The following is a 24,646-nucleotide window of genomic DNA, read 5'->3' on the forward strand; positions in this document are numbered from 1 at the left end:
ATCAATTGGTGCGGGTCTCTGTCTGTGTCAGCAAAATCAGCAATCCTTGGACACAGACAGAGACCCGCACCAATTGATTTCCTGAAGAAGCCCAAGGGCGAAACGCGTAGAAAAAGACTCAATTGGACTTTAACCTATGCCTATATATGCATTTTTATGCATGGAAAATATGTGAGTGCATTTCTATTTGGTATATTCTTTTTACCTAAGATACTGCACCATTTTAAGCTTGTTTTTTAGATTTTCACTGAAGAATATTAAAAGCCTCTTTACATTCCATGTTGATGGGTTGGATTTGCCTCTTTCACTTGTGAGTGCAATATATTATTTTATCACTATCATTGGAAGTACAATCTACACTATATTGTGTTGTTTTTACTTTATTTTTCCCTATATACGTTCCTGCGCCCCATACATCCCTGGTTTATTTGCATTCTTACACTTTGAGGAAGAGTGTATTTTGGGCAGCTGCGGTCCGATTGGGGAAGTATCTTCATAATTTTATTTGCACCTTACCTGAGTGACACGTGATTTTAGTTTTTTCCGGTTCACCATTTTTACCTTTGTGTAGGACAAAAAATCCAAATGTCCAAGGCGGGTGGTTGAATCCGCAGGAAGGTGAAAAGTTAGTAACAAAGCCGTAGTGGAATATTCAAGCCAGAAACAATGATTAGCTCCAAGTACACACTGGTAGCACCAGAAAAACTAAGCAAGGAACACACTAGAAAGCAAACTGATACTGAAAAGACGCATTGAAACGTTGTTTTGACAGCTGACATTCACAGTAACCGGACTGTGAATGTAAAGACCTGTTCAAATCCGTTCAGAATGGGAAGTATGCTCAAAAATAAGCTGAGGACTGATCATTAAAGACAGGGGCAAGCAGGCTCTCAAAAATGCTCCAAAAGAGGCTGGTCTGATTTAGACTGCCCCACTCCCGGAAGGGCAAATGCAGCTGCGGTGAAAGTGATAAACAATCCTCCGGGAAGGGAAGGTAGTTACAGAAAGGAGTAAGAAGATTAGGCAGTGAGAGGAAGGGTGAAGGAGGGAGGGAGAGAATATGTATGAATGCATGTATGTTTCCATGAATATGCATGTGTTAGCATTAGTGTAAGAATGACTGTATCTGTAAATGTGTGTGCTGGTATGATTATGTATGTGTATTAGCATGAGTGTGTGTATGTGTAATTGTGTGTGTCATCATGAGTGTGTGAATGTATAAGCATGATTGTATATGTGTAAGTGTGTGTGTGTGTGTGTGTGTGGTATCGTGTGTGTATTAACATGAGTGTGTATGTGTGAGTGCATGTTGGTATATGTATATGGTATATATGTGTATATGTATATCTACATGTGTTAGCATAAGTGTATATGTGTGTGTAGTTGTAAGTGTGTGTATGTTAGCACAAGTATGTGTTAGACTTGTGCGCATGCACCAAAAACAATTCAATTTTTTTGGGGGAGGGCTTGGTCCTATATTTTTTGGAAAACCACTTAATCACACATGCTGTAGGAGGGATGAGCCTAGGGTCAGAGAGGCCTAAGTGCAGTATTTCTTTAGCATCCTTCCCCAATAATTAATACACATACATCCTAGCACGCAAACTCACCCTTTCACCATACACATATATAAACACAAATGTCCCTCTCTCGATCTCTTAGACGCCATTAACCGTAGGCTGACCACTGACTCCAACACCATATGCTGAGACCCACCTCACGCACATGCATGCTTACACCACCCACAAATACACACATTCTTAATACCATATGCAAACATACACATTCACACTAATAACTTACAGTAACACACACAACACCATATTACAAACACACTGATGTTAATACTACACTGTTATATATATATATATATATATATATATATATATACACCCACACTTAAACACCATATATTTAAAAATTAACAATATACACTAACATACACACTGACATTAACACTACTCCCCACCCCTCCCATCACCTATGCAACTCATATTGCTATCCCTCCCCCCTTTTACCTTGTACTACCTCCCTACTACCACTGGACCATGTAATGCATGTTACATGACCCCACTGGGGACCTTGTTTACATGGGACCTGAGTTAGTAGCCCCCTGCTGCAGGGTAGCACTAAAGGTGGTGAACAGCAAAACATGTAGAAGTTAGATGTGTTCTGGAATAATGAAAGATAATCCAAGCCCTATCCACAGGTCACAGTTAGCATTCTTTTAGAGGTGAAATCCAAAAAAGAACTTTGTACATGCCTCTCTGTATTAGATACTTGGAGACAGCAGTGAAATCTCTGTGGGTGAACAATTTCTTTCAAAGTTATAGACCCAATTTGATAGCACTAGTTTGTTGCACATATAACTTCTATGTACTGACTTATTGTAAGACCTCAAGTCAAATTTTGGCGATGAAAGGTAAATCAGACATTTGCTTTACCTCTAAGAAAAGACAAAATGTTACCATTTATTACTACAGGACACCCTGGGTTATATAGGGTATATGGTATTCTATTAAGATAATGCTAAACAGTCTATTTTTTATATTTAATGATCTAGTGTTTCGTTTAGCTTGACAGTAACAAAATTGAAATATGGGATTTTATCCAATTGTTTCAATATTCCATCAAAGTGCTAAGTCTGTTATGCCACTGTAGTTTGTTGCTGACTTTGCTGTTTGCAAATGAAACATTATTTGGAAGAGTGCCTTTGAGCCCTTCCGAATGATAGATGAATCAAAGATTTGAAGCTTAAATGGCAGACTACTATATGGATTTTTATAATCATTCCTTTTTCCTACCAGGTAGAGTACTGAAATTGAATTAAAAGATTAAGGAGCAATTCTTTGGCACTGGTTCCAAAGATGGTGGTACATAACATTTTTATTAAAAGCTAGCTAGTAAACCTAGACAGAATAATAATATTGTTATTTTTAAGCAAATAAAGACTTGTCAGATATAGAAGTGTCAGAATAAAATTAAAGGTACTATCTCATGCTAATCTAGCATGATCAGAGGAAAGAGGAAAACCAATCCTGTTAAACGCCAACCAACCCAGTGTCTAAACTTGGTGATTCCAAGCTATCCAGATAAAGCGAAGTGCGACAGCGGTCTGTCACTTACAAATCAGATTTCTGTTGTGACAAAATCTGCCTTCTTTCATCTGAGGAACATAGCCTGGATAAAGCACATAATCCCACTTGAGGACACTGCCACCCTAATCCATGCTTTTGTGACATCTCTGGAACACTGCAACACACTATACCTAGGCCTCCCAGAAAAAGAACTTCATTGTCTACAGATGGTCCAAAATGCAGCAGGCAGGTTATTAACAAAGCAGCCCCGCTTATGCCATATCACACCTATTCTCCGCTCTCTCCATTTGATTCCTATTAAATGAACAATCTATATTAAGATGGGCTTGAGGAAGCCCACGGGCAAAACGCATATCGAAGGATTCACAGAGACATTTCAATAGAGCATATATTATGATAGTGTTGTCATTTATGTAATAACGTATTTATTCTACATTTTCCATCACTTTTTATATTATATTTATATACATATACTCCATACACTCTGCTGGATCCACTCTGCTGTCCATCATCTTAAAGGGGGAGTACTGCCCTAAATCAGTACAGTGTTCTTTATCCCTGGAGCCAGGTTACAGGCTCTAGGCAAGGTGAGATGCTAATTGTAGCCACCTTTTTCTGTTCCATTTCTGATGTGTTGCAATACTGCTCTATGTGATTTTATCAATTTGTAGACATCTCCATTCAAGTACAGTTGGGTGTGTGATCCCTAATCACACCAGGCATTGATGATTTGAGTCAGTCTTGGTCTGACTCATCAGAATGTGAGTTTTTTATGCATTTTTTTTTAAAATTGCTATATTTTATCATACAGAGTGCACTATTATCCTTTCTTGTCATTTTTATGTCATTTATTCTGCATAACCCATTGGGGTGAGTTTATATTTACTTCTGTCGCTCCGCTCACTGTTGGTGGGTTGCACCACCAATACTTGTCTTTTATCTTGTTGAAGTGTGGGAGAGTGGGATTCCCACAGAGTGTTGTAGAGCATGTGCACTTTTACCTATTGTTCTTTTAATCCTAAAGAACCAGGGCCTGAAAGAGTTATTATCACTATACATCCCAACTCGCCCCCTTCGATTTACACATCTTTCTCTTCTTTCAGTGCTCAGAGTGTGCACAAAATCAGGCTCCAATGCATGCTGTTATGCAGCTCCTACACGCTGAAACTCTCATGCCACATTCAGCCAGGTAGAGACTTGTAAAAAATAGACTTATAACTTATCTTTTCTCCCAAGCATTCAGCTAATTCACTTTTATTGTCCCACATTTATGTCCAACATTAATTGTGTAACTACATTAAGTAAATATATACGTTTGCCCCTGTAAAGTGCTTTGAGTCCCATTAGGAGAAAAGAGCTGTAAAAATGCCTGTATATATGCCTATTGGGAGAGTGAGCTGAAAAATGCAAACTGGTATGTTGAGCAAAATTGAAAAGAAGAGAGACTTTCCAAACTGATGTCACATAGGGTGCAGCCAAATAATCCGTGCAGCAAATGGTTCAGCCCTTTGGCTGCCCTTTGACTGACACCAAAGGCTGATGTCTTTGAAAGTAAATGAATGGACATGCACATGAAATTAGCTGGAATTTTGATCCCACAACAGTCACAAGCGATAATAAGATATACCAGTTTCCAGATCCACAGTTGTCATTTCATATCTGTAGCCATTCATAGTGTTGTTTTGTGTAAATGGGAAAACAATTGTACCAATGAAAATCCTATGGCTCTTCTCTTTAGAAGCTGAGTAAATTGGGGTACACCCCACAGAAAAAGGCAATTCTTTTTCATCACCTTCATTTGTAATGTAAAATCATTTTATTTGTACTTTTTACTTTCTGTTATAGTGTTTCATAGTTATTTGCGTAAAAAAAAAAAACCATGGTGGTAATTATGAAGATTTTTTTAGAAGAGTACTTTGTAAGCTGGATGAGTCCACTGCCAAATAATTGTTTGCTTGGACTGTTATTACTTCATGGCACCTAAAACATTTTTTTTCTTCTAAAGTATAATTGATTTTTATTCCCACGGTAGTTTATATGTGTGGAATAACTTAATATTTTTAATATTCGCTTTGAAAAGGACTCTTCATTAGTACATTTTATTATTGCGATTTTAACTTTCATTTGAGTGGATTTTATGTAAAATTCCAATTATCTAAAATAATGTTTCAAGATAAATTGGATAATAAATAAAATCTTTGGAAAGCATAGCAGTGAATAAAATTAGCAACACATCAAATGCTTCCCACAGAATTTTAGGCTCATAAATGGCGCAGCACCCTGGATGTTCTCCACAATTAAAACTACATTAGCAAAATCTGGCAAGAAATAAACATGTTTTAGCATAATATATTTTCAGTGAAAGATTTAGTTATATAAGTGAGTCAGATTTATTTTTTATATTATCGTTACAAAGTATAAAATGGAATATTTAATGAGGTACCATGATGACACCATACTAGGTCTCCAAGCCCATGGTGGTTAAGCACTGGGTGGCAAACCATTTTATTGCATGCCATGATGTGAATCAGAGGATAAAATGAATGCCCATTTAAAAAATATTTGTATATGATTGCCAATATTAAAAGCTTAGTTTTATCCAACTTACCTGTTTCATACAGGCAGTATAAAGCTTCTCATATAAATATATTAAATAAACACACTAGGAGGATGGTAGCAGCACTTAGTAATCATGTATATGTTCAGAAAGACAGTGGAAGAATGGGGCTCTATAGACAAAATGTTTAGACATAGCTAATAGAATTCTAAATTGTTTATTTCTATGTTACACAAAATAAACTTCCACCATTATGGAGAATAAAATGTTAACATTTTGTAAGGGTTCATTCATAATCCATTATAATGAGCCAACATATTTTGCTTCTGATGCAAGGTAGGGTGAGCTGAACCTATATAATGCATGGATAAATCAGGTGAATTTTAAGATGTCTCCTATTTTATCAATGCATTAATACCAGCACCACGAACGCTACACTATACAGAGAGCTTATATTTAAATATTACAACAAACATGCAATCCAAGTGTACAATGAGAAAAACTGAGGAACTTCACTTGTATGCTTCTGTAACTGGAGTAAAATAGCAAACTCTGAACTTAAGGCAGCTTGTGTTATTGCTGTGAGGATCTAAACTGCACTTGCAACAAACAACCACCAGGTGTGCTAGCACAACAATCATATAATAGACTGCACAATTAACCCCTTAAGGACCAGGCTGTTTTTTACTTCTTGTACCCTTTGGGACCGAGGCTGTTTTAACACTTTTGCGGTGCTCGTGTTTAGATGTAATTTTTTTCTCACTCATTTAGTGTACCCACACAAGTTATATATTGTTTTTTTCCGGGACAAGAAGGGCTTTGTTCAGATACCATTTTTAGATCATATTATCAAATTTCCTGTAAAAAAAATAAATTAAATATGATGAAAATTGAAAAAAAACACTTTTTCTCACTTTTATTTGAAAAATCTTTTACTCATCCAAAAAAGCTATTGAAAAAACCTGCTAAATTGATTTTACTATTTGTCCTCAGTTTAGAAATACCCAGTGTTTTATGTTTTTTTATTGCTTTTTTCTGCAAGTTATTGGGCAATAAGTACAAGTAGCATTTTGCTATTTTAAAAACATTTTTTTTTCAAAGCAGGTTATTCTGCCCCATGTGCTATTTCGGGTATCTTTGAAGCCGGCTAATTCAATTTACCCCATCAAATCATATATTTTTGAAAACTAGACACCCCAAGGTATTTCAAATGCTAGTATTTTAACCCTTTCCATGCATGAGATTTTACCGACAGCCTTTGCCAAAGGTTGCTGTAGTAATTTATTTTTGTATTTTTTTCACACAAATTGTATTTCAGGTATAAATCTATACCTCCAGGTATACGTCACCCCAATATGTGTTCAGCAACATCTCCCGAATACAGTGATACCACCCATGCATGGGTTTGTCTGGTGTTTGGTGGCTAAAAGACCACATTTGGAAAGTGTGCCCCCCCCCCTTTTCGTCAGTCTGTGCCTATGCCCTATCTTTGAGCCCGGCTGCTCCAATTTACCCCATCAAACCATAATAATAAACTTTATTATTTTTATTTTATTCTTTTTGGACTTTTTTTTACATTTTGCTGGAACTGGATGGTTCCTCTGATGCCTAATTATTTTTAAATGTTACCACTTTTTTATTATTTAATATTTTACTAATCACATTGTGATTAGAAAGCTGGGCTCCATTGACTTGCATGGTTGAATGCAGTACCTATTTTCAACCTGCAAGTGGGTCAGAGACATGGAGATATCCAAACAGCATTTGGATTGAAGTGTAATTATCTATCTTAAATCAGACTAGTTCTTAGCTAATTATATTATGCACAGTTTTGGGATAAAAGGCTAGGTTTTGAGTATGTAGGACTCATGCAAAAAGCATGCACTCTTTTATTGTAACAAAGTATAAATGATGCACAAGGAGGTATAAGGCTATAATTAGGTGTTTGTGCCAGCTGCATTGGGAGAGAATGCTTGTTCTTCATTTCTGGTAATTAAATGGATGGTGGAGTATATAAGACATCAATGAAATGTCACAATGTATCAAAATAACAGTGTTCTAGAACATACAAATGTATTGAGAAAAGAACAGACAACACATTTTTTGGGCCATTGTACTTGGCCAATAACCAATACAATAATATAATAACACACATTCAATGGTTTGTACAGCTATGAATTTCAGCAACAACATAATACTACTGCATTGAGATAAAACAACTTCACAATCCACAATCCAAAAGATTGCCAGTGATCTGAGGGCTTTGATAAAAGGAATAGCAAATCTTTCTCCCTGTTTATACAAAGATGAATCAATATATACATTAGTATATACATAATATATGTACAACATTATACAACTATTATACTCTTGCACTCTATTCTAAAGCTGTAATATCTATAAGAAGACTAGCTTGGTGTATTGCTGCTACTATTCTAACAAAGCAGAGGTGCATATTAACTTGTCAATCATGTAATTACATCGTACAAGCTCATATTTCATAACAATATATAATTGTCAGTATCAACGTCTTTATGTTTGATTAAACAGAAAAAATGGCAGGGAAAAAACAATGTTTTGAGAATATTTTTCAGACTAAAACATACCCATTCAAAAACAGCTCATGACCATAAATGTCTGGGCCAGGTCTAATGTCCTGTCTAATGCCAAGCAACAGATGGGGCAGAAATTGCCCAAAACTGGTTTGAAGCCGTTTATTTCTGTTTCTAACATTAGAATGTTAAAAAAGATCTGCCTTAGAAATTTTTGGACATACGAGGGTTAGTGTGACTAACACAAGAGACTAAATAGCAGAAAATAATTTGTCCGTCTACACTTATTTTCTAGCTTAGCAACTGTTTTATCAAGAATATATTGATGACTGTTCCTATTTTGCCCACATGGATTGAACTGTATAATAGTTGACAATGTGTGTTCATTGCAATGGAAGCTTTAGTATAATGTGATACATTCTATTGGGCAAAAACAGAAAAATGTCACATAAGCTTCCAGATTCTCTTCAGATTAATAAAATGCACTGATTTTTAACTAAAATACTCCCACCCTTCTTGGACCAATTCAGCTATATCTATTTCCCTTATGTGCATTGCAATGTAAAATAAAATCATTAAGAAACAGACTACACTGCTACACAATTAATATGAAACAATTGTTAACCTTCTGTTATAATTAAATGTGCTAGTAGTTTTAGTTTTACCATTATTTATCAGTAATCAAGATACATAATTATATAGATCAGAATTGCTAACAGAAGTGAAATATGAGTTTTTTTACCTGCGTATGTCAAATAAAATGTTAACTCTATGAAGGGGCAATTTTGTCAGCAGTTCGAGTGATATTAAGGGTCATATGTACCATGCCCAAAGCTTAGAGACTATACAAACACCTCTTACGTTCCGTATACACATGCAAAACATATGTAATTGCATTGGTTCTAAAAGGAAGAGCTCAGTAACAGATGTAATGGCTTTTTAAGTAAGATACACTGTTGACTATAATACTGATTGAAAACCAGTGCAATCTTGCTGGCATTTTGCCCTTACGTCCTTGAGCCAATTTCACATTATACTACCTTTAGGCTACAGAATGTATGGTTGTAAGTACATACCATGCCTTGTTGCATGGGCATCATATCCATTTGGCACCCAAAGATTTTTAAAGAGCTACACCTAAAAAAGTAGTAACGGTAAAAATTCTTCATACTCTGGGTTGCCTGGTACCCTCAAGCAAAACATTTCACACTTCAAATGTTGTTTTTAAATGGATTTTTTTATATGTAAGAATTATTATCCTGCCCTATGTGTCTATAGTACAGCAGGCTTTATTACCTAGTATTTGAATGTAATAGCTTTGTTATTTCTATTGTTACATCAAGCACAAATGATGTGTCCATGAATAAATATCCCATCCACATATGTATATCTTATCAGTGTCACAATTTTCCTTTCTCACATGTTATCAATTCCTTTTAAATATGGATGAAGTCAACAGTCATAATGTTGCATCATAGCACAAATGAAATTGTCTGTTCATTATCTTTTTACCCTTTGCATTGCTAGAAATACACTTGGTATTTTCTACTAAAACCCATTATGGAGAAAACACCTGTTTTACTTAACAAATACATAGTGGCTTTTGCCAATCTTACAATTTGTTTACTTGACCTCTAAAAATTCATAATACACAGCTGAAAACTCAGTGGGTGATTTGAGTACTCCAACAGATCTGGGAAAATTACATTGCACTTGTTAAAAATGCATCAAAATCCCCAAGTGATGCCACAAAAATATATCAGTACCTTATTTAATTTTTTTTCACTACAATTTAGTAGTTTTTAACCACCAAGTGAAGTGGCTGTGATGGATTCAGTCAATACTTTGGGAGGAAAAGGTTGGTTAGCCATTCAGTTGTAACAATTTCACTTTAGCTTAGTTAGACAAAACAATATGAATGCTTTCATCAAAAAGGTTTTTTCCACCTCTTTAAACATGATGGTCAATCTGCGAGATCTAGGGTGGAAGCAGCAGCCTCTCTGTCCCATTAGGGCCATAGATATTCCTCATAACCACCCCTTGTACTACAAAAGTCTGTGCCTAGAACCTTTACCACACATCCTTCAGAGATGGAGAGCTGAATATAATGTCATGTTCCAATGGCTAGAAAAGAAGACGTGCGGCGTGAGCTAAATCCTGTGAGGTGGCAACCCCTATCAACACATCACTGCATTAGGGACAATATTGGATACAAATCTATTGGATCTTTTTGTTCTTCTAGATCAGCAGATATAGTTAGCTAGAAAGGTAGGACTTTGTGTTCTTGTTTTTCTGTGTAATAGCATAATGAAGGAACTTGGAAAAATTTCTTCCATTAGTGCAATAATTATACATTAGTATCATGTATGACAAAAGCTGATTGGTAGACATGGATTAGCTACAAGGTATGCAGGTCAAATGTGTGGTGGACCACAGGGGTCAGTGCCCATATTTAGCCTCAGTTTGGCCCTGCTAATGAGCCAGTTTCATAGTTTCATTTATACCTGTTTGTATCACTTTATTGTCATTGATTATGTTTAATTCTACTGAATTACCTTCTTCATAATTCATTAACATAAATTTAACAAATAAAATTGGCAATTGCAAAGCCATACATGCTGCCAAGAGCAAAATAGAAAGCAACAAATCTGATGTTGGTTTTGCATATCACTAAAATACTATAATTACGGTTTAATAATATTTCTTGTTTTTCTCTACTGAATTAAAGTAAAGATTTGTGCATATATCTATTTCCATTCCATTTCAAGTTTAGGGTTTTCAATGAAGACAAGGAAACTTCTAGCTGTGCTAAAAACAGTGCAGAAGGCTTTTCTAATGATGAATTAGTTATTTAAACCTAAACTTGGATCAGCTAAGACAATGTGCCATTGGAACACAGGGGTGAAGGTTGCTGATAAAGGGCCTCTGTACACCTCTGAAGATATTCCATTAAATAAGCCCTTTCCAGCTACAGTAGTCATATACAACATTAACAATGTCTACACTGTGTTTCTGATCATTTTTTTTTATGGAAAAAACTTGCATTTCTAAGTGACCCCAAACATTTGAACCATCGTGTATATATATATATATATATATATATATATATATACAGTATATATAATTATATACATATAATTATACTTACATATTAAATATATTTAATTAGAATTGTGAAGTCCATAAAGAAACATGTGAATACAAAATATATTCTGTACCAAATGTATACAGCCAGATGCAGCGTGTAATCTGCAAGCAAACGTTACACTTGGATGGGATCTGTAACTAGTTGTAAATAGGACAAGCTTTTTTTTCCTTCTCTCTTCTCTATCAACAGTAGATATTACTATTACCAGATTACCAGATGTGAATCTCAAACTAAGGTCCATGCCCAACTCATTCTTAAATCTTTACGCTTGAGCTTCTATACATATAGAAACATTGGCATACTCTATGTGTATAGGTATCTCGACATATTCTACTGTGGCATATGACAAAATGATAATACTGCATGCACAAAAATAGTTGTATTATGGAAAAAGCAAATGTGTGCATTGTACATATTCTGCATTATAGAAGCCATATGGTAGATATGTATTTTTCTTTTTATATTTTCAGTGCAATAAGAGCCTATGAGACAACAAACAGAAACCAGAAGTATACAGATTTTGTTATATAGTTAATCAGTAATATCCAAGTAATTTCAGAATATCTCAGAGTAAAAGCAAAATAAATCTTCTCCAATCACACCAAATTAGCATACAAAAGGCATGCATTAATGTAAATCAATATTTATTTTTGTTTAGGAAAATGAGAATTTATGGCCAATTCTACAGATACTACAGATATTTTTGTAAACTATATATATATATATATATATATATATATATTAATATATATATATATATTTATTAATATATATATATATATATATATATATATATATATTTATATATGAGGGGCAGATTGACCTGGTGCACCATTGGTCTGGCTACAGAGGAGATGTCTGATCTCCACAACTGCTCCCTTCACACTATGAAGAGGCTGTGCCTAGCCAGTACAGGCCCATAACATGCTGTTTTCAGATGACGCACATCCTTGATAGCAGTAAGGATGGCAGCTGCAGAGGTTTTGAGAGGAGGGGCTGGGTCAGGCCTCGAGTAGTGCTAAACACACACACACATATATAGATATATATATATATACATACATACATACATACTGTTTATTTTTATGACGTGTCAATAGGCTCTGTCAAAGTCTCCCTACCTTCTCCCTGTCTCTGCTTCTCCTTTGCCCTGCTTCTTTTGTCATCCCCAGTGGTCCGCTTGTCCCAGTTCTCTGCAGAATTATCCTGTCCTGATGTAGAGGGTCTGTGGGAGGATGGTGCTCCGGCGCACACACTCTCCTCCAATTGGAGGAACAAAGAGGGGTCTATCTCAGTGGTGTACAGCGATGCTCCGCCCTGTTGCGGAAGTACTACACCAGGCCAGAATGATGCAGACAGTCCCGCGGAGAAAGAGAAGCATTTCTGCACTTCTTATCAGACCATTTGAGAGCTGCTTTCAAATGTTATAGGCGAAGCAAAACTCAGGAAATGAATAAAATTATTTTCAACCCATTTAGTATTGCATATTTATGTATAGTAGGACAACTTACCATCCTCAATTTAAAGCCACCATTAAGAAAAATGTAAAATTACTTTTTTTTGTTAATTCTCAGAAAATATAATTTCATTGTTTAGTTGCATCGCATATTTTTCTTGAAGCAGCATTTAAATGTATGATGCCCAATTTAGTTTTTTAGTAAGGCTTCCACCACAAACGTTCTACATGTGCAATCTCTTCTTGCAAAAGTAAAATCACAGAAGAAGTAACATAATATGGTGTTCTTCAAAACGTATTACAAGTAAGTTGTTCTGTTCCTTTGGGTTTAAGAGTGCTGTCACTCACACATTTTTTTTCAGTATGTACCCTACTGAGTCTTAGAAGTTGGCTTACTTCCAAAACAGCTGGATACCTTGTAGTACGTCATTTTACTCTGTGCTCCACCAGATGGTGCTAGAGAGGAAAGTCGGGTTTCTTTAAAAAAAAACGGTTTAATTGATGTCTTGGTTGTAGAATAAGTTTTTAAACTTTGAAAGAATATTTTTATTCTGAAAAAAATGTAAGTGTTCATGTGTTGCACCACTTAGCAGCAGGATAGATGGTATGTATTATTGTTAAATGAGTGCAGTTCTCATTTGAAATGGATTTTTATTGTGTAGGAATCTCAGTCATGCATTGCAAATTAAACTGAAAACCAAAGCAATACTTTGCAGAGTTAAACATTTCTGGCTCCAGTGATGTATACCTAATTCTTGCCTCTTGTATAAATTCTATTTTACAGGAAAGAACAAAAATTAATGGCCCTTTTGTTTCCTGACATTCTAAATAAATCACATCTTATTGATCCTTTACAGATTATCTGATTCCTTAATTACAATGTAGGTTGAAAACAGACTTGCATATAAACAATTTCATTATTACTGCCTTTCATAAATTAATAATAAACATAATGATAAGGGTCGTCCTAGGTAGAAAATAAGGACATTTTAAGAATAGATAATCACCATCCTTTGGAACAAGAACATAATCTCTTGTGAGAGTTCTTAACATTTATTTAGTGTTGTGCCACATAGGGAATAATATGTAAGAGACAATAAATCTGGAATGCCACTCTGTCTGGTCTGTTGGTAATTACTTTATCTAGAAAAAGGAGCAGAATATACAATACTCCTGTTGAAGCTTCAGCCAACATGTGCTCGGCCTTGATAACATGATATTAGTGGGTCTCAAGTTTGATATAATATTATACAATTCCTGAGAGTCTTTTCTCTTTAGATGCCTTATACTAAAAAAAAAATAGTAGATACAGGTTTTTATGTATGTGTTTATATGTATATGCATGTGTCTGTGTGTGTGTAGATATTTGCCATATGTTATATGCATATTCTCATTCAGAAAATAATAATGTATAGTATTTCTCAGATTCACAATTCTATTATATGTTGTAATGACTTGTGTATTATTGTCATCCTTGCAAAGGTATACTCATTTATTTCTGTAGACTTTAACCCATTCTGACAGGTTCACATCCAGCACTCTCATTTGTTTGCGTTTCATCTGAAGCAGGTAGAGTTTCCAATTGCTTTCAATTTGACTTTCATACAGAGCGACTTGTCTGTATTATAAGGATTAGAAGAGCAGTGGGTTTGAGCTGATACAAGTTTGTAACCTTTAGATGACAGATGCAGTATCAAAAAGTCTGACTTAATTTTCTCTAAAGCTATTGCATGCATAATAGATGTATGTTTCATAACAGTGATCTGTGTGGTTAAAAAGCTATTACTAACCTAATGGTTCCCTACTTGAACAGCATCTAATGCATGCATTTGATTCATTTAAACAGTTCGATAATGCATGTAAACTGCGCATTGCAAAAACATATAGTTACTGCTTAGGTAGAAATGTTTAGCTACACCAGACTATATTAATAATACAGCACAGTTTTGATCAGTATTGATCTACCAATAAAGCCTGTGAATATCAAGAAACACAAGAAAAAAAAAACGGTTGGTGTTTTTCTTTCCCATCAGAAAAGAATCAAGCACTGTTGCTGAGGTAGATCATCAAGGAGCCCACAGTTTCCCCCAGCTGCATATCCTGTTATTGCCAGACATATGCACATGAACTGGATATGGGGGGAAGGGAAAGAATGGGAAACAGATTGATTAAGAAAAATAAAGAGTGAGATGCAGGATGAAAGAGAGGTGGAGAAGAGGGATTAAAAACGCTGTAGCGAGCATATGGAATACACATTAGCGCTGTGGGGGATCTGCCCTGCTAGTAATGAATAGATGAGACTGTCTTAAGAAAAGAGGAGGGTATCCCCGTTTCGTTTCTACTTGGCCACCCCTCTAGCCCTTTCTGCTGTAGGAAAACACCCGTGTTACCTTTTAAGCCCTATGCTCTAGAAAAATATCCTGGCTTAATGCAGTGTTACACCTTGTAATTCGTTTCCACTTTTGCTTCCCATCTGTCCTATATACCAATTCCTCCGGTGCTGTCATCAGACACTTCCAACGAACGCGTGTGCAGCTCTGGCAGAGCCCAGCTGAGAGCAGAGTCACTGTAGGTGGGCGCAGGAGGCAGAATTAAACGGTGATACTCGATACCTGGAACAAGGCGACCGAGGAGCCCTCGCTCCTTGCACTTGGCCGGCACCTGGATCTGTAGCACAGTCTGCCAGAGGAAACCGCATACACCGCGCTAAGAGTGTGATTAGAAAAGCTGCTGGGCAGATGGGGATGCTGTAGGACAACCAGCCGGCTTGGGAGCAAACACAACCCAGCAACTTCCCCGAGATGTGTACAGCCTCCTAGTGCGATCGCCTGTATTCAACCGAGAAAGGGACACCAACCCAATCAGAAGTCTCTTTGATTTTCTTGAGAACGATTGGAGTTGTGGGAAATGCCATGCAGCCCTGTCACTTCTCCTCCCCCTTATAGGCAATGAGTTGACTCCAATACCCCACTATAAACAAAGTGCTTTTGCCCAGGACAGGAGCTATTTGTTACTGACTAGTTGACACTGTTAGCAGAATCCTCGGTGGGGAGGATTTCTTTGAGCTGCTGGATGTGCATCTTTATCCTGAATAGGGCACACTTCCAGAGGTGACAGCAATAGAGATTTTAAAGGTACTCCAGTGTTCGTGGGAAAGATGGGATCAGTTGTAAAGCTCCGGGTCCGAGAACGGATCTCCGATCTTCTCTCCTTAGCGTGTTGATCGCTTGATTCCACGGAGTTCTAGGATGTGCTTGTATGGCTGTGGACTTTGAACGATAATACAATACAGCTTCTATATCAGCTCTGGGATCAGAGAAGACACCGGGATCATGAGGAACGGCAGGGGGCTCCAGGATCAGTGGGCTGATACAGTGGCCGTTAGACCCAGAACAACCGAAAGGCAAATCACGGTGCACAGAAAGCTAGTGCTGGGCTTTGCCATCTCTATTCTGGCTTTGATCGTAGTCACTATCATCGCAGTCCTGCTTAGCGTTAGGTTTGAGGAATGTAGCGATGGCTCCGGTAGGATTATTAACAGTAGCACCCTGGAAGCAGCCAGGTTCAACCAAAATCTAGAGGCAGGAAAGGATGCTGGGGATGGGATCAACCACTTACCAGGGAGGGATGCAGAAGAAGAGTGGAAACCCTGGACATTCTTGAGGCTACCTACTCACCTGAGACCCTTACACTACAATCTGATGATCACTGCCTTCATGGACAACTTTACTTTCTCTGGAGAGGTTAACGTGGAGATTGAGTGTCTGAACTCCAGTAAATATATTGTGCTTCATGCACACAGGTTGTCTGTGGAAAAGGTACAGGTGGCAGAAGACAGGGTTGCTGGGGATGTGAAAGTTGCGAACTATTTTTCTTACTCTCCTAATCAAGTGTTAGTGGTGGTTTTAAACAGGACTCTGGATGCCCAGAAAAGTTATAACCTGAAGATCATTTTCAACGCTATTATTGAGAATGAGCTCCTGGGCTTCTTCAGGAGCTCTTATGTACTACATGGAGAGAGAAGGTAAGGCGATTGCAAACCAATCTTTATATAGCATAAAATATCATGTATTTATTATAGCTATTGTGACTTTTATCTCCAAGGGATGGGCGAGATGATGCAAGTTGGTGGGATCATTGAAGTAGTCTGTACCTGCTCCTCCAGAAATATTGCCCCAAGTAGTGTTTAATTACCGGTACCCCTCTTTAACATTTTATATGAGACTCTTACTTTGTTTTTCCAAGTGGATACAGATTACAAGGGCTGCTTTCATACTTTCATGTGTTATGTTTTATATAACTGATCTCAGCACAACCTGTGTGCAAAACCTCATACAAATCGAAACGTTGTGCTAAAAGCTTTTCTCTTCAATTAGATGAAAATAAACACATCGCATTTAGGTGACATGAAGTGAAATACTCAAGATACCTAGCAGTTCAAGCAACCTGTATTATCCATATTATCCATTCTTATAAAGTCAATGTGAGTGATGAGTATTTCATAAAATGTTATGCTGACCACTTCACACCTGTAGCATTGGTTTGCCAACTAACTCCTCACCCAAGCTCTCTATGTCCCATCAACAATTATGTAAAAAGTAATTGATGTAGCATCTGCACACAGACATGCAACACTGTCCTAATATGACACATATTAATATTACTAAAGTGGATTTGGTTTAAAGAGTTACCGATATTGTTCTCTGGGGGGAGGGGGAGTCAGTTCTTTTAACTTCCAGCTTTTGACATTGAGTTACTGCCAATCTTTTTTTCTGGAAAGCTCATTAATAGGCATTTTATTTGCCATGCCTTCATTTTAATTACTGCACTGGGGTAGACTCTCCAATTCTGCATAAGCTACTCCTAATTTGTATAATTTGCATATAATTGAAAAGCCTCCAGCACAGTGTCACACAGTGCATGCCACAGTGTGTAAAAATGACAGCAGTTGTAAATTGTATTTGACAAGCACAATCCAAATTTACAACACCTTGCCTTACTTTTGTGACTCAAGCCCATCCTTGCAAACAAAAAAATGACACTGTGATCTAGTTTGTTACAGTTAAAGTCTGGTGAGCATAAGATGCTACTTAGCAGCATCAGAGTCTTGCATTTAGCTGGTTTGTAGAGTAGAGGTGCAAGGCCATGGGGTCGATTCACTAAAGACAGAGTTGTTTTGTAAGTTCCTGCGGTTTATTCACTAAAGATAGAGTTAAAAGGGGAGCTGTTTTTTTTTCAATTCCCTGGGGTTTATTCACTAAAGATAGAGTTAGCAGGAGAGTTGGAAGGGAGAGTTATGTGCCAGCTCCTTGACGATACATATTATAAAGGCAGCCCCAATGAGCTTTTGCTGCAGGGAAAGATAGACTTGCCCTGTGTAATGCTTAGTCAAATCAGTGAGGGTGCCTTCGCTTAAAAGAATATTGTAAGTAGTTTTTTTTTTATACAAATTTATTATTTAAAGGAGATGTTGAAACCTTCACCATCAATAAAAAAATTTGTAATGTGTCTGATACTTTTAAAGGAGACATCCATGCAGTTTCCACTTTAAAACACAAATGGCGCCACTTAGCGCTTCCACAAATGGAAGAGACCAGTTTTGCTTATAAAAGAGATGATAGCTTTCTGTATAGCAGTAGGATACCTACTGTAGCATGACTCCATGACCAATCCTGTAAAAAAGTAATCGACTAATTTCACAAATAATCTTGATCTTTATAACAGCTGATTATAAACTGATCTTTATAACTCCGGGTTAAATAATAAGAGCCATGTAAAGTCATATATGGCTTACTTTTTCTTTTTTGTTGGTCATTAAACCGTTTCCATATAGAAGCGTATAGAAGTGCTATTTTATTAAGCTGGCTAATTGATTTTTATGCAGCCCTATAATATACATGTTTCCCAGGTTAAATGGGACATTTGGTTACCCCAATAAAATATCTGATAAGCCACAATAACACTATAAATACCAAATGGTCCTTTTAACCGGTGACATAAGAGAATCTATCATGTATAAGCCCTGAAAAATACAATTTCTATAAGCATATGGATTTATAATAAATCTGGCTATCTATTCCTTAATGTAACATTGAAAAAATAAATAACAAATTGTAGATGGAGCATCAAATGTCTGCATCTGGTCACTTTTGGGTGAGTTAGTTTTAAACTCAAATTAGGTCACTTGGGCTCTTGTTTTCCTTATTTATACTTGAATTGTATTGCTTAGATTTCATTCCTTTCTAATAATGAAGTTCTAAAGTGAGAAATGGAACTGTTTAAAGTTCAGAATACAGCATATTAGCTTAAATGATGGTCAGATAAAGTGAAGCATGTTCACCAAGGCAAGCCATTGAACAGGCAAAGCGAAGTAGCATCTGCAGTAAATTAAGGTTGTAATGCATTTCTGAACTACTTTGTCTATACACGTTGCCATCTAATTTCAGAAGATGAGATTGTCCGGGACAGCAATCATTTAGATATTGGGCTCAGTTATATTGTGTTATATGTGTTGCGTATTGTGTATATTGGGGCACATGGGGCATCACATATATAAATATATAGAACAGAAAGCAATTTAGTGGTCCAATGGAATTAAAGTACAACCGGTGCAATCAATGTACACCTTTTGTATAGGTTATCAGACACAATCATTCCCAGCTAGTTGTTTTTATTACCAAAGTAACATTAATCATTATGTGGGACAACCCGTACTATATGAAATAATTTTTTTACTACAGTTCTTTATTTATGATATAGTTTATGGCACAATAAGACAAAAATACAAAGTAACTTAGTATTAATGCTATTAATGCATCTTTGTAATAAACCCACTTATAATTCTACACACACACACACACACACACACACACAAACACACACACACATATATATATATATATATATATATATATATATATATATATACTGTATATTATAGGAATGCAAAACATGCAACAGTCCCTTTAAATACTGGACAGTTGACAGATACATCTACTTAGGCGCATATATATATATATATATATATATATATATATATATATATATATGTGAGGCGTGAGCTGCCCGGAACGAAGTAATAGAGGTAGGAACCCAGTATGCAGATGACAACCAGGAGCACACACGAAAAATAAATAGGAACGTCAGGAATAGCCGGGGTCTGGAACACGAGGAGGCACGTGAGGAAATAGCCGGGGTCTGGTACACGAGAAGGCACGTCAGGAATAGCCGGGGTCTGGTACACGAGAAGGCACGTCAGGAATAGCCGGGGTCTGGTACACGAGAAGGCACGTCAGGAATAGCCGGGGTCTGGTACACGAGAAGGCACGTCAGGAATAGCCGGGGTCTGGTACACGAGAAGGCACGTCAGGAATAGCCGGGGTCTGGTACACGAGAAGGCACGTCAGGAATAGCCGGGGTCTGGTACACGAGTAGGTAATTCAGGATATAACAGGAAAACACGGTATAAGGCACAATAACTGAGCACTGAATGAGTTTCAGTGCTCAGTTTTTAAACTTCCCGCCAGTGATCGCCACGCCCATAGACGTGACGTCACTCGCGCGTGTTCCCTGCCGGCAGCGGCAGGGAACACATAAAGTTATGTGGGGGCGCGCGCGCGCTTAGCAACCACCATGCGGCCGGCTGACGAGGACGGCACCGCCGAGCCGCGGGACCGTTTACCCGGAGCGGGTAGGTGCCGCCGGCGAGGACCCCGCCGTGGGTCCTGACAGGGAGACGGGACAGCCACGGCGCGGGACCGTTTACCCGGAGCGGGTAAGTGCCGCCGGCGAGGACCCCGCCGTGGGTCCTGACAGTTCCCCCCCCCAAGGAGAGGCCTCTGGACTCCCGGAGGACCTGGCCGATTAGGATGGTGACGATGAAAAGAGGACACAAGACGAGGAGCATGGACCTCGCAGGCCAACTCCCAAGTGTCCTCCTCAGGGCCATAACCTTTCCAACGGATGAGATATTGCAAACGTCTCCGAAAAAGACGGGAATCCAAAATGTCCTGGACCTCGTACTCTGTGTCATTGTTGACCAGGATAGGAGGAGGAGGAGTAGAACAACGACCAGGGTAGGGGTTAGCTGTCCACGGTTTGACCAAAGAGACATGAAATACTGGATGAATGGTCATGGAAGCAGGTAATCTCAATTCCAGAGCAGATGAGGAAACGACACGGACGACAGAAAAAGGCCCGACAAATTTAGGCCCTAATTTTTTCGTAGGGCATGTGAGCTTGAGATGGCGAGTAGAGAGCCACACTTTATCCCCAGGCCTATAGGAAGGGGCAACACGCCGATGACGGTCGGCAAATGATTTATAATGAAGTTGGGCCCTACGTAAGGTATTACGTAAGAGAAGGTAGGTTTTGGTAAGATTCTTGACATGGTCGGTGACTGACGGGACAGAGCTCGGAAGTGGAGATCCAGGCAACATCGATGGGTGAAATCCGTAGGTGGCATAGAAAGGTGACATCTTAATAGAACGGTGAAAATGATTATTATAGGCGAACTCTGCCAAAGGTAGGTAATGACTCCGGTCGTCTTGTAGGTATGTGGTATAACAACGAAGATATTGTTCTAGTGTCTGATTAGTTCGTTCCGTCTGACCATTACTTTGAGGATGGAAGGCTGTTGACAGAGAACGTTGGATGCGTAACTGCTTACAGAAAGCTTTCCAGAAATGTGAAGTGAACTGGGATCCACGGTCAGAAACAATGTCTTCTGGTAACCCATGGAGACGAAAAATATCTTTAACAAAGGAATGTGCAGTCTCAGTAGCTGAGGGGAGATGATCAAAAGGAAGAAAATGAGCCATTTTAGTAAATCGATCTATTATGACTAATAGAGTGGTAAGGCGATTAGATGGTGGGAGGTCTGTAATAAAGTCCATAGAGATGCAGGACCATGGTCTAGTTGGGACCGGTAAGGGTTGTAACAGGCCTGCGGGTTTATGATGCGACTCCTTGGATCGTGCACATGTAGAGCAGGAGGATATGAAGTTTTTGACCCCTTCTGTCATATTAGGCCACCAAAAAGAGCGTTGGATCAATTCCAGTGTTTGTTTAACCCCGCCGTGTCCAGCAAGGGGTGAGTCATGACACGCTTGCATAACCTGGATACGATTCTCAGGAGGAACAAATATACGATCTTGGTAATAATAAAACCCTTCTCGAATTTGTAATCCTGGAACATTAGGAGGGTTCATCCGACCGGTGGTGTTCCGGATAGAGTCCCATAGTGTCTGTGTCCCTGCAATGAAGTGTTGGGATGATAACACAGTGTCGTGATCCACCCTAGGAGTAGAGGAGTTTTCGTAAATCCGAGACAAGGTATCCGCTTTAGTATTGCGCGATCCCGGACGGTAAGTGATATGGAGTTGAAATCTTGTAAAAAATAGAGCCCATCTTGCTAATCTTGGTTGAAGTCTTTTGGCGGTACGTAAATATTCTAAATTTTTGTGATCAGTATATACTGTAATGGGGTACAAGGCCCCCTCAAGTAAATGCCGCCACTCCTCCAAGGCCAACTTTATCGCTAGTAATTCGCGTTCTCCGATACAATAATTCCTTTCTGCGGAGGATAAAGTCCGTGAAAAATAAGCAACTGGATGTAGGTGACCATCAGAATCTTGCCTTTGGGAAAGAATAGCACCCACAGCTGTGTCAGAAGCATCGACCTCGAGGATGTAAGGTTTGTGGGGAACAGGTAATTTGAGAATGGGTGCCGAAATAAATTTGTTCTTTAAAAATTCAAATGCTTTCTGTGCAGCTGTGGACCAAAAAAATTTATTTTTAGTTGAAGTAAGGGCAGTGATAGGACGTATGTGCCTAGAAAAATCACGAATAAATTTTCTGTAGTAATTGGCGAATCCCACGAATCTTTGTACCCCCTTTCTATCAGTAGGTGGAGGCCATAGGAGGATAGTGGAGATCTTACGGGGGTCCATCTGTATACTGGTGGGCGAAAGTATGTATCCCAGGAACTCGACAGTTTGAACTTCAAAGACACATTTTTCCAATTTAGCATATAATCCATTGGCACGTAGTCTGGATAAAACTTGGCACACATGGTCTCGATGAGCCTCCACAGAGGAAGAAAAAATTAAAATGTCATCTAGGTAGATAATTACAAAACGATCCAGGAAGTCACGAAAAATGTCATTGATAAAATGTTGAAAGGTGGCGGGAGCATTACATAACCCGAAAGGCATTACTAAATACTCAAAGTGACCGTAACGGCACCTAAAAGCTGTCTTCCATTCATCCCCTTTTCTTATTCTTACTAAGTTGTAAGCACCACGTAAATCAATTTTTGTGAATATGGTGGCTGAACGTACATGATCCAATAATTCCGATATGAGTGGTAGGGGGTATCTGTTCTTAATAGTCACTTTATTTAATTCACGATAATCAATACAAGGACGAAGACCCCCATCCTTCTTGTTGACAAAAAATATACCGGCCCCCGCTGGAGAAGTAGAAGGGCGGATAAACCCTTTAGAGAGGTTTTCATCAATGTATTCTTTAAGTGTAACAAGTTCAGGTTCAGCCAGGGGGTATATCCTACCGAAAGGAATAGCAGAACCAGGAAGTAAATCGATAGGGCAGTCATATGGTCGAGAAGGAGGAAGTCTATCTGCGCTTTTTTTTTCAAACACGTCTTTGAACCTCCTGTAAGGTATCGGAATATTCTCAGAAATGGAAACATCTTGAGCGAGACCAAGTAAAACAGTCTTTAGACAGGTCTGAGTACAATGCGTGGAAGAAAATTTAAAAACACCGGTCTCCCAGTTGATAACGGGATTGTGGATCCTCAACCAGGGGAGTCCGAGAATGATAGGGGATATAGGAGAAGGGACTATGTCAAATCGTAGGCTTTCAACATGGCTGTTTCCTATTTTGATTGTGAGGGAAGTAGTCTCTGTGCGGATAGGACCAGATTTCAGGGGACTGCCGTCTACCAGCTGAATAGCAACCGGATGTTCCTTGAGACGGGTAGTGATGAATAGTGATTTGACGAGGTCAGAATCCATAAAATTGCCGCTGGCTCCGGAGTCCACCATAGCTTGTAAGGGTATAGAGTTCTTATTCCACTGTAATGATACAGAAAGCGAGAGATGAGATGAAGAACAAGGTGCTTTCTCAATATGAGTGTATAAGTGACCAACAGTCTCCTTACCCTTAGAATACCGGGCACGGGTACGACAGTCCTTAAATTGATGGCCTGCACGGCCACAGTACATGCAGAGTCCCAGTGTTCTGCGTCGTTGTTTTTCTGCAGGTGACAAGGGTCCACGAACAATGCCTATTTGCATCGGTTCTTCTGTTGACTCTACTGGCTGCACTGGAACTGCGGTTTGCATACGAGGCCAGACTGAAGGGGAAACGAGACGTTCCTGCCTCCTCTCTCTCAGACGACGATCAATTTGAGTGACTAATCTGAAAAAATCCTCCAGGACGGGGGGAATATTGGTACGAGCCAGTTCATCCTTGATGGCGTCAGAGAGTCCCCAGCGAAACTGGTCATGAAGTGCAGCGTCATTCCAAGTAGATTCTAGAGCAACGCGACGGAACTCCGTAATGTATTCTTCTACAGGTCTACGGCCTTGTTTCAGGGTGCGGAGGGTAGAGGCAGCTGAAGAAACACGGTATGGGTCCTCATAGAGGGCGTCGAGAGCCTGACGAAACGAGGACCAGGAATCCAAGAGAGGGCTGTGACTATGTAACAAATGATGTGCCCATAGCTGAGGTTCATCAGATAGCAGCGAAATTACAGTATGGACCTTGACATAGTCTGAGGAATAAGTCCGTGGTTTAAGATAAAACAGAACC

General features: G+C 38.5%; 1 protein-coding gene across 1 annotated transcript in view; it reads left to right on the forward strand.

Moving 5' to 3' along the window:
- The first annotated feature begins 14,957 nt into the window (after positions 1 to 14,957).
- TRHDE (thyrotropin releasing hormone degrading enzyme) overlaps positions 14,958 to 24,646 on the forward strand; it is a 330,613-nt gene continuing 320,924 nt past the window's right edge. Inside the window, exon 1 of the mRNA XM_053465546.1 lies at positions 14,958 to 16,835. Within this exon, the coding sequence (XP_053321521.1) occupies positions 16,144 to 16,835 (692 nt within the window). The 5' untranslated portion in view covers positions 14,958 to 16,143. The remainder of the gene's footprint in view (positions 16,836 to 24,646) is intronic.

Source organism: Spea bombifrons, chromosome 4 (assembly GCF_027358695.1).
Source record: "Spea bombifrons isolate aSpeBom1 chromosome 4, aSpeBom1.2.pri, whole genome shotgun sequence".
NCBI lineage: Eukaryota > Metazoa > Chordata > Amphibia > Anura > Pelobatidae > Spea > Spea bombifrons.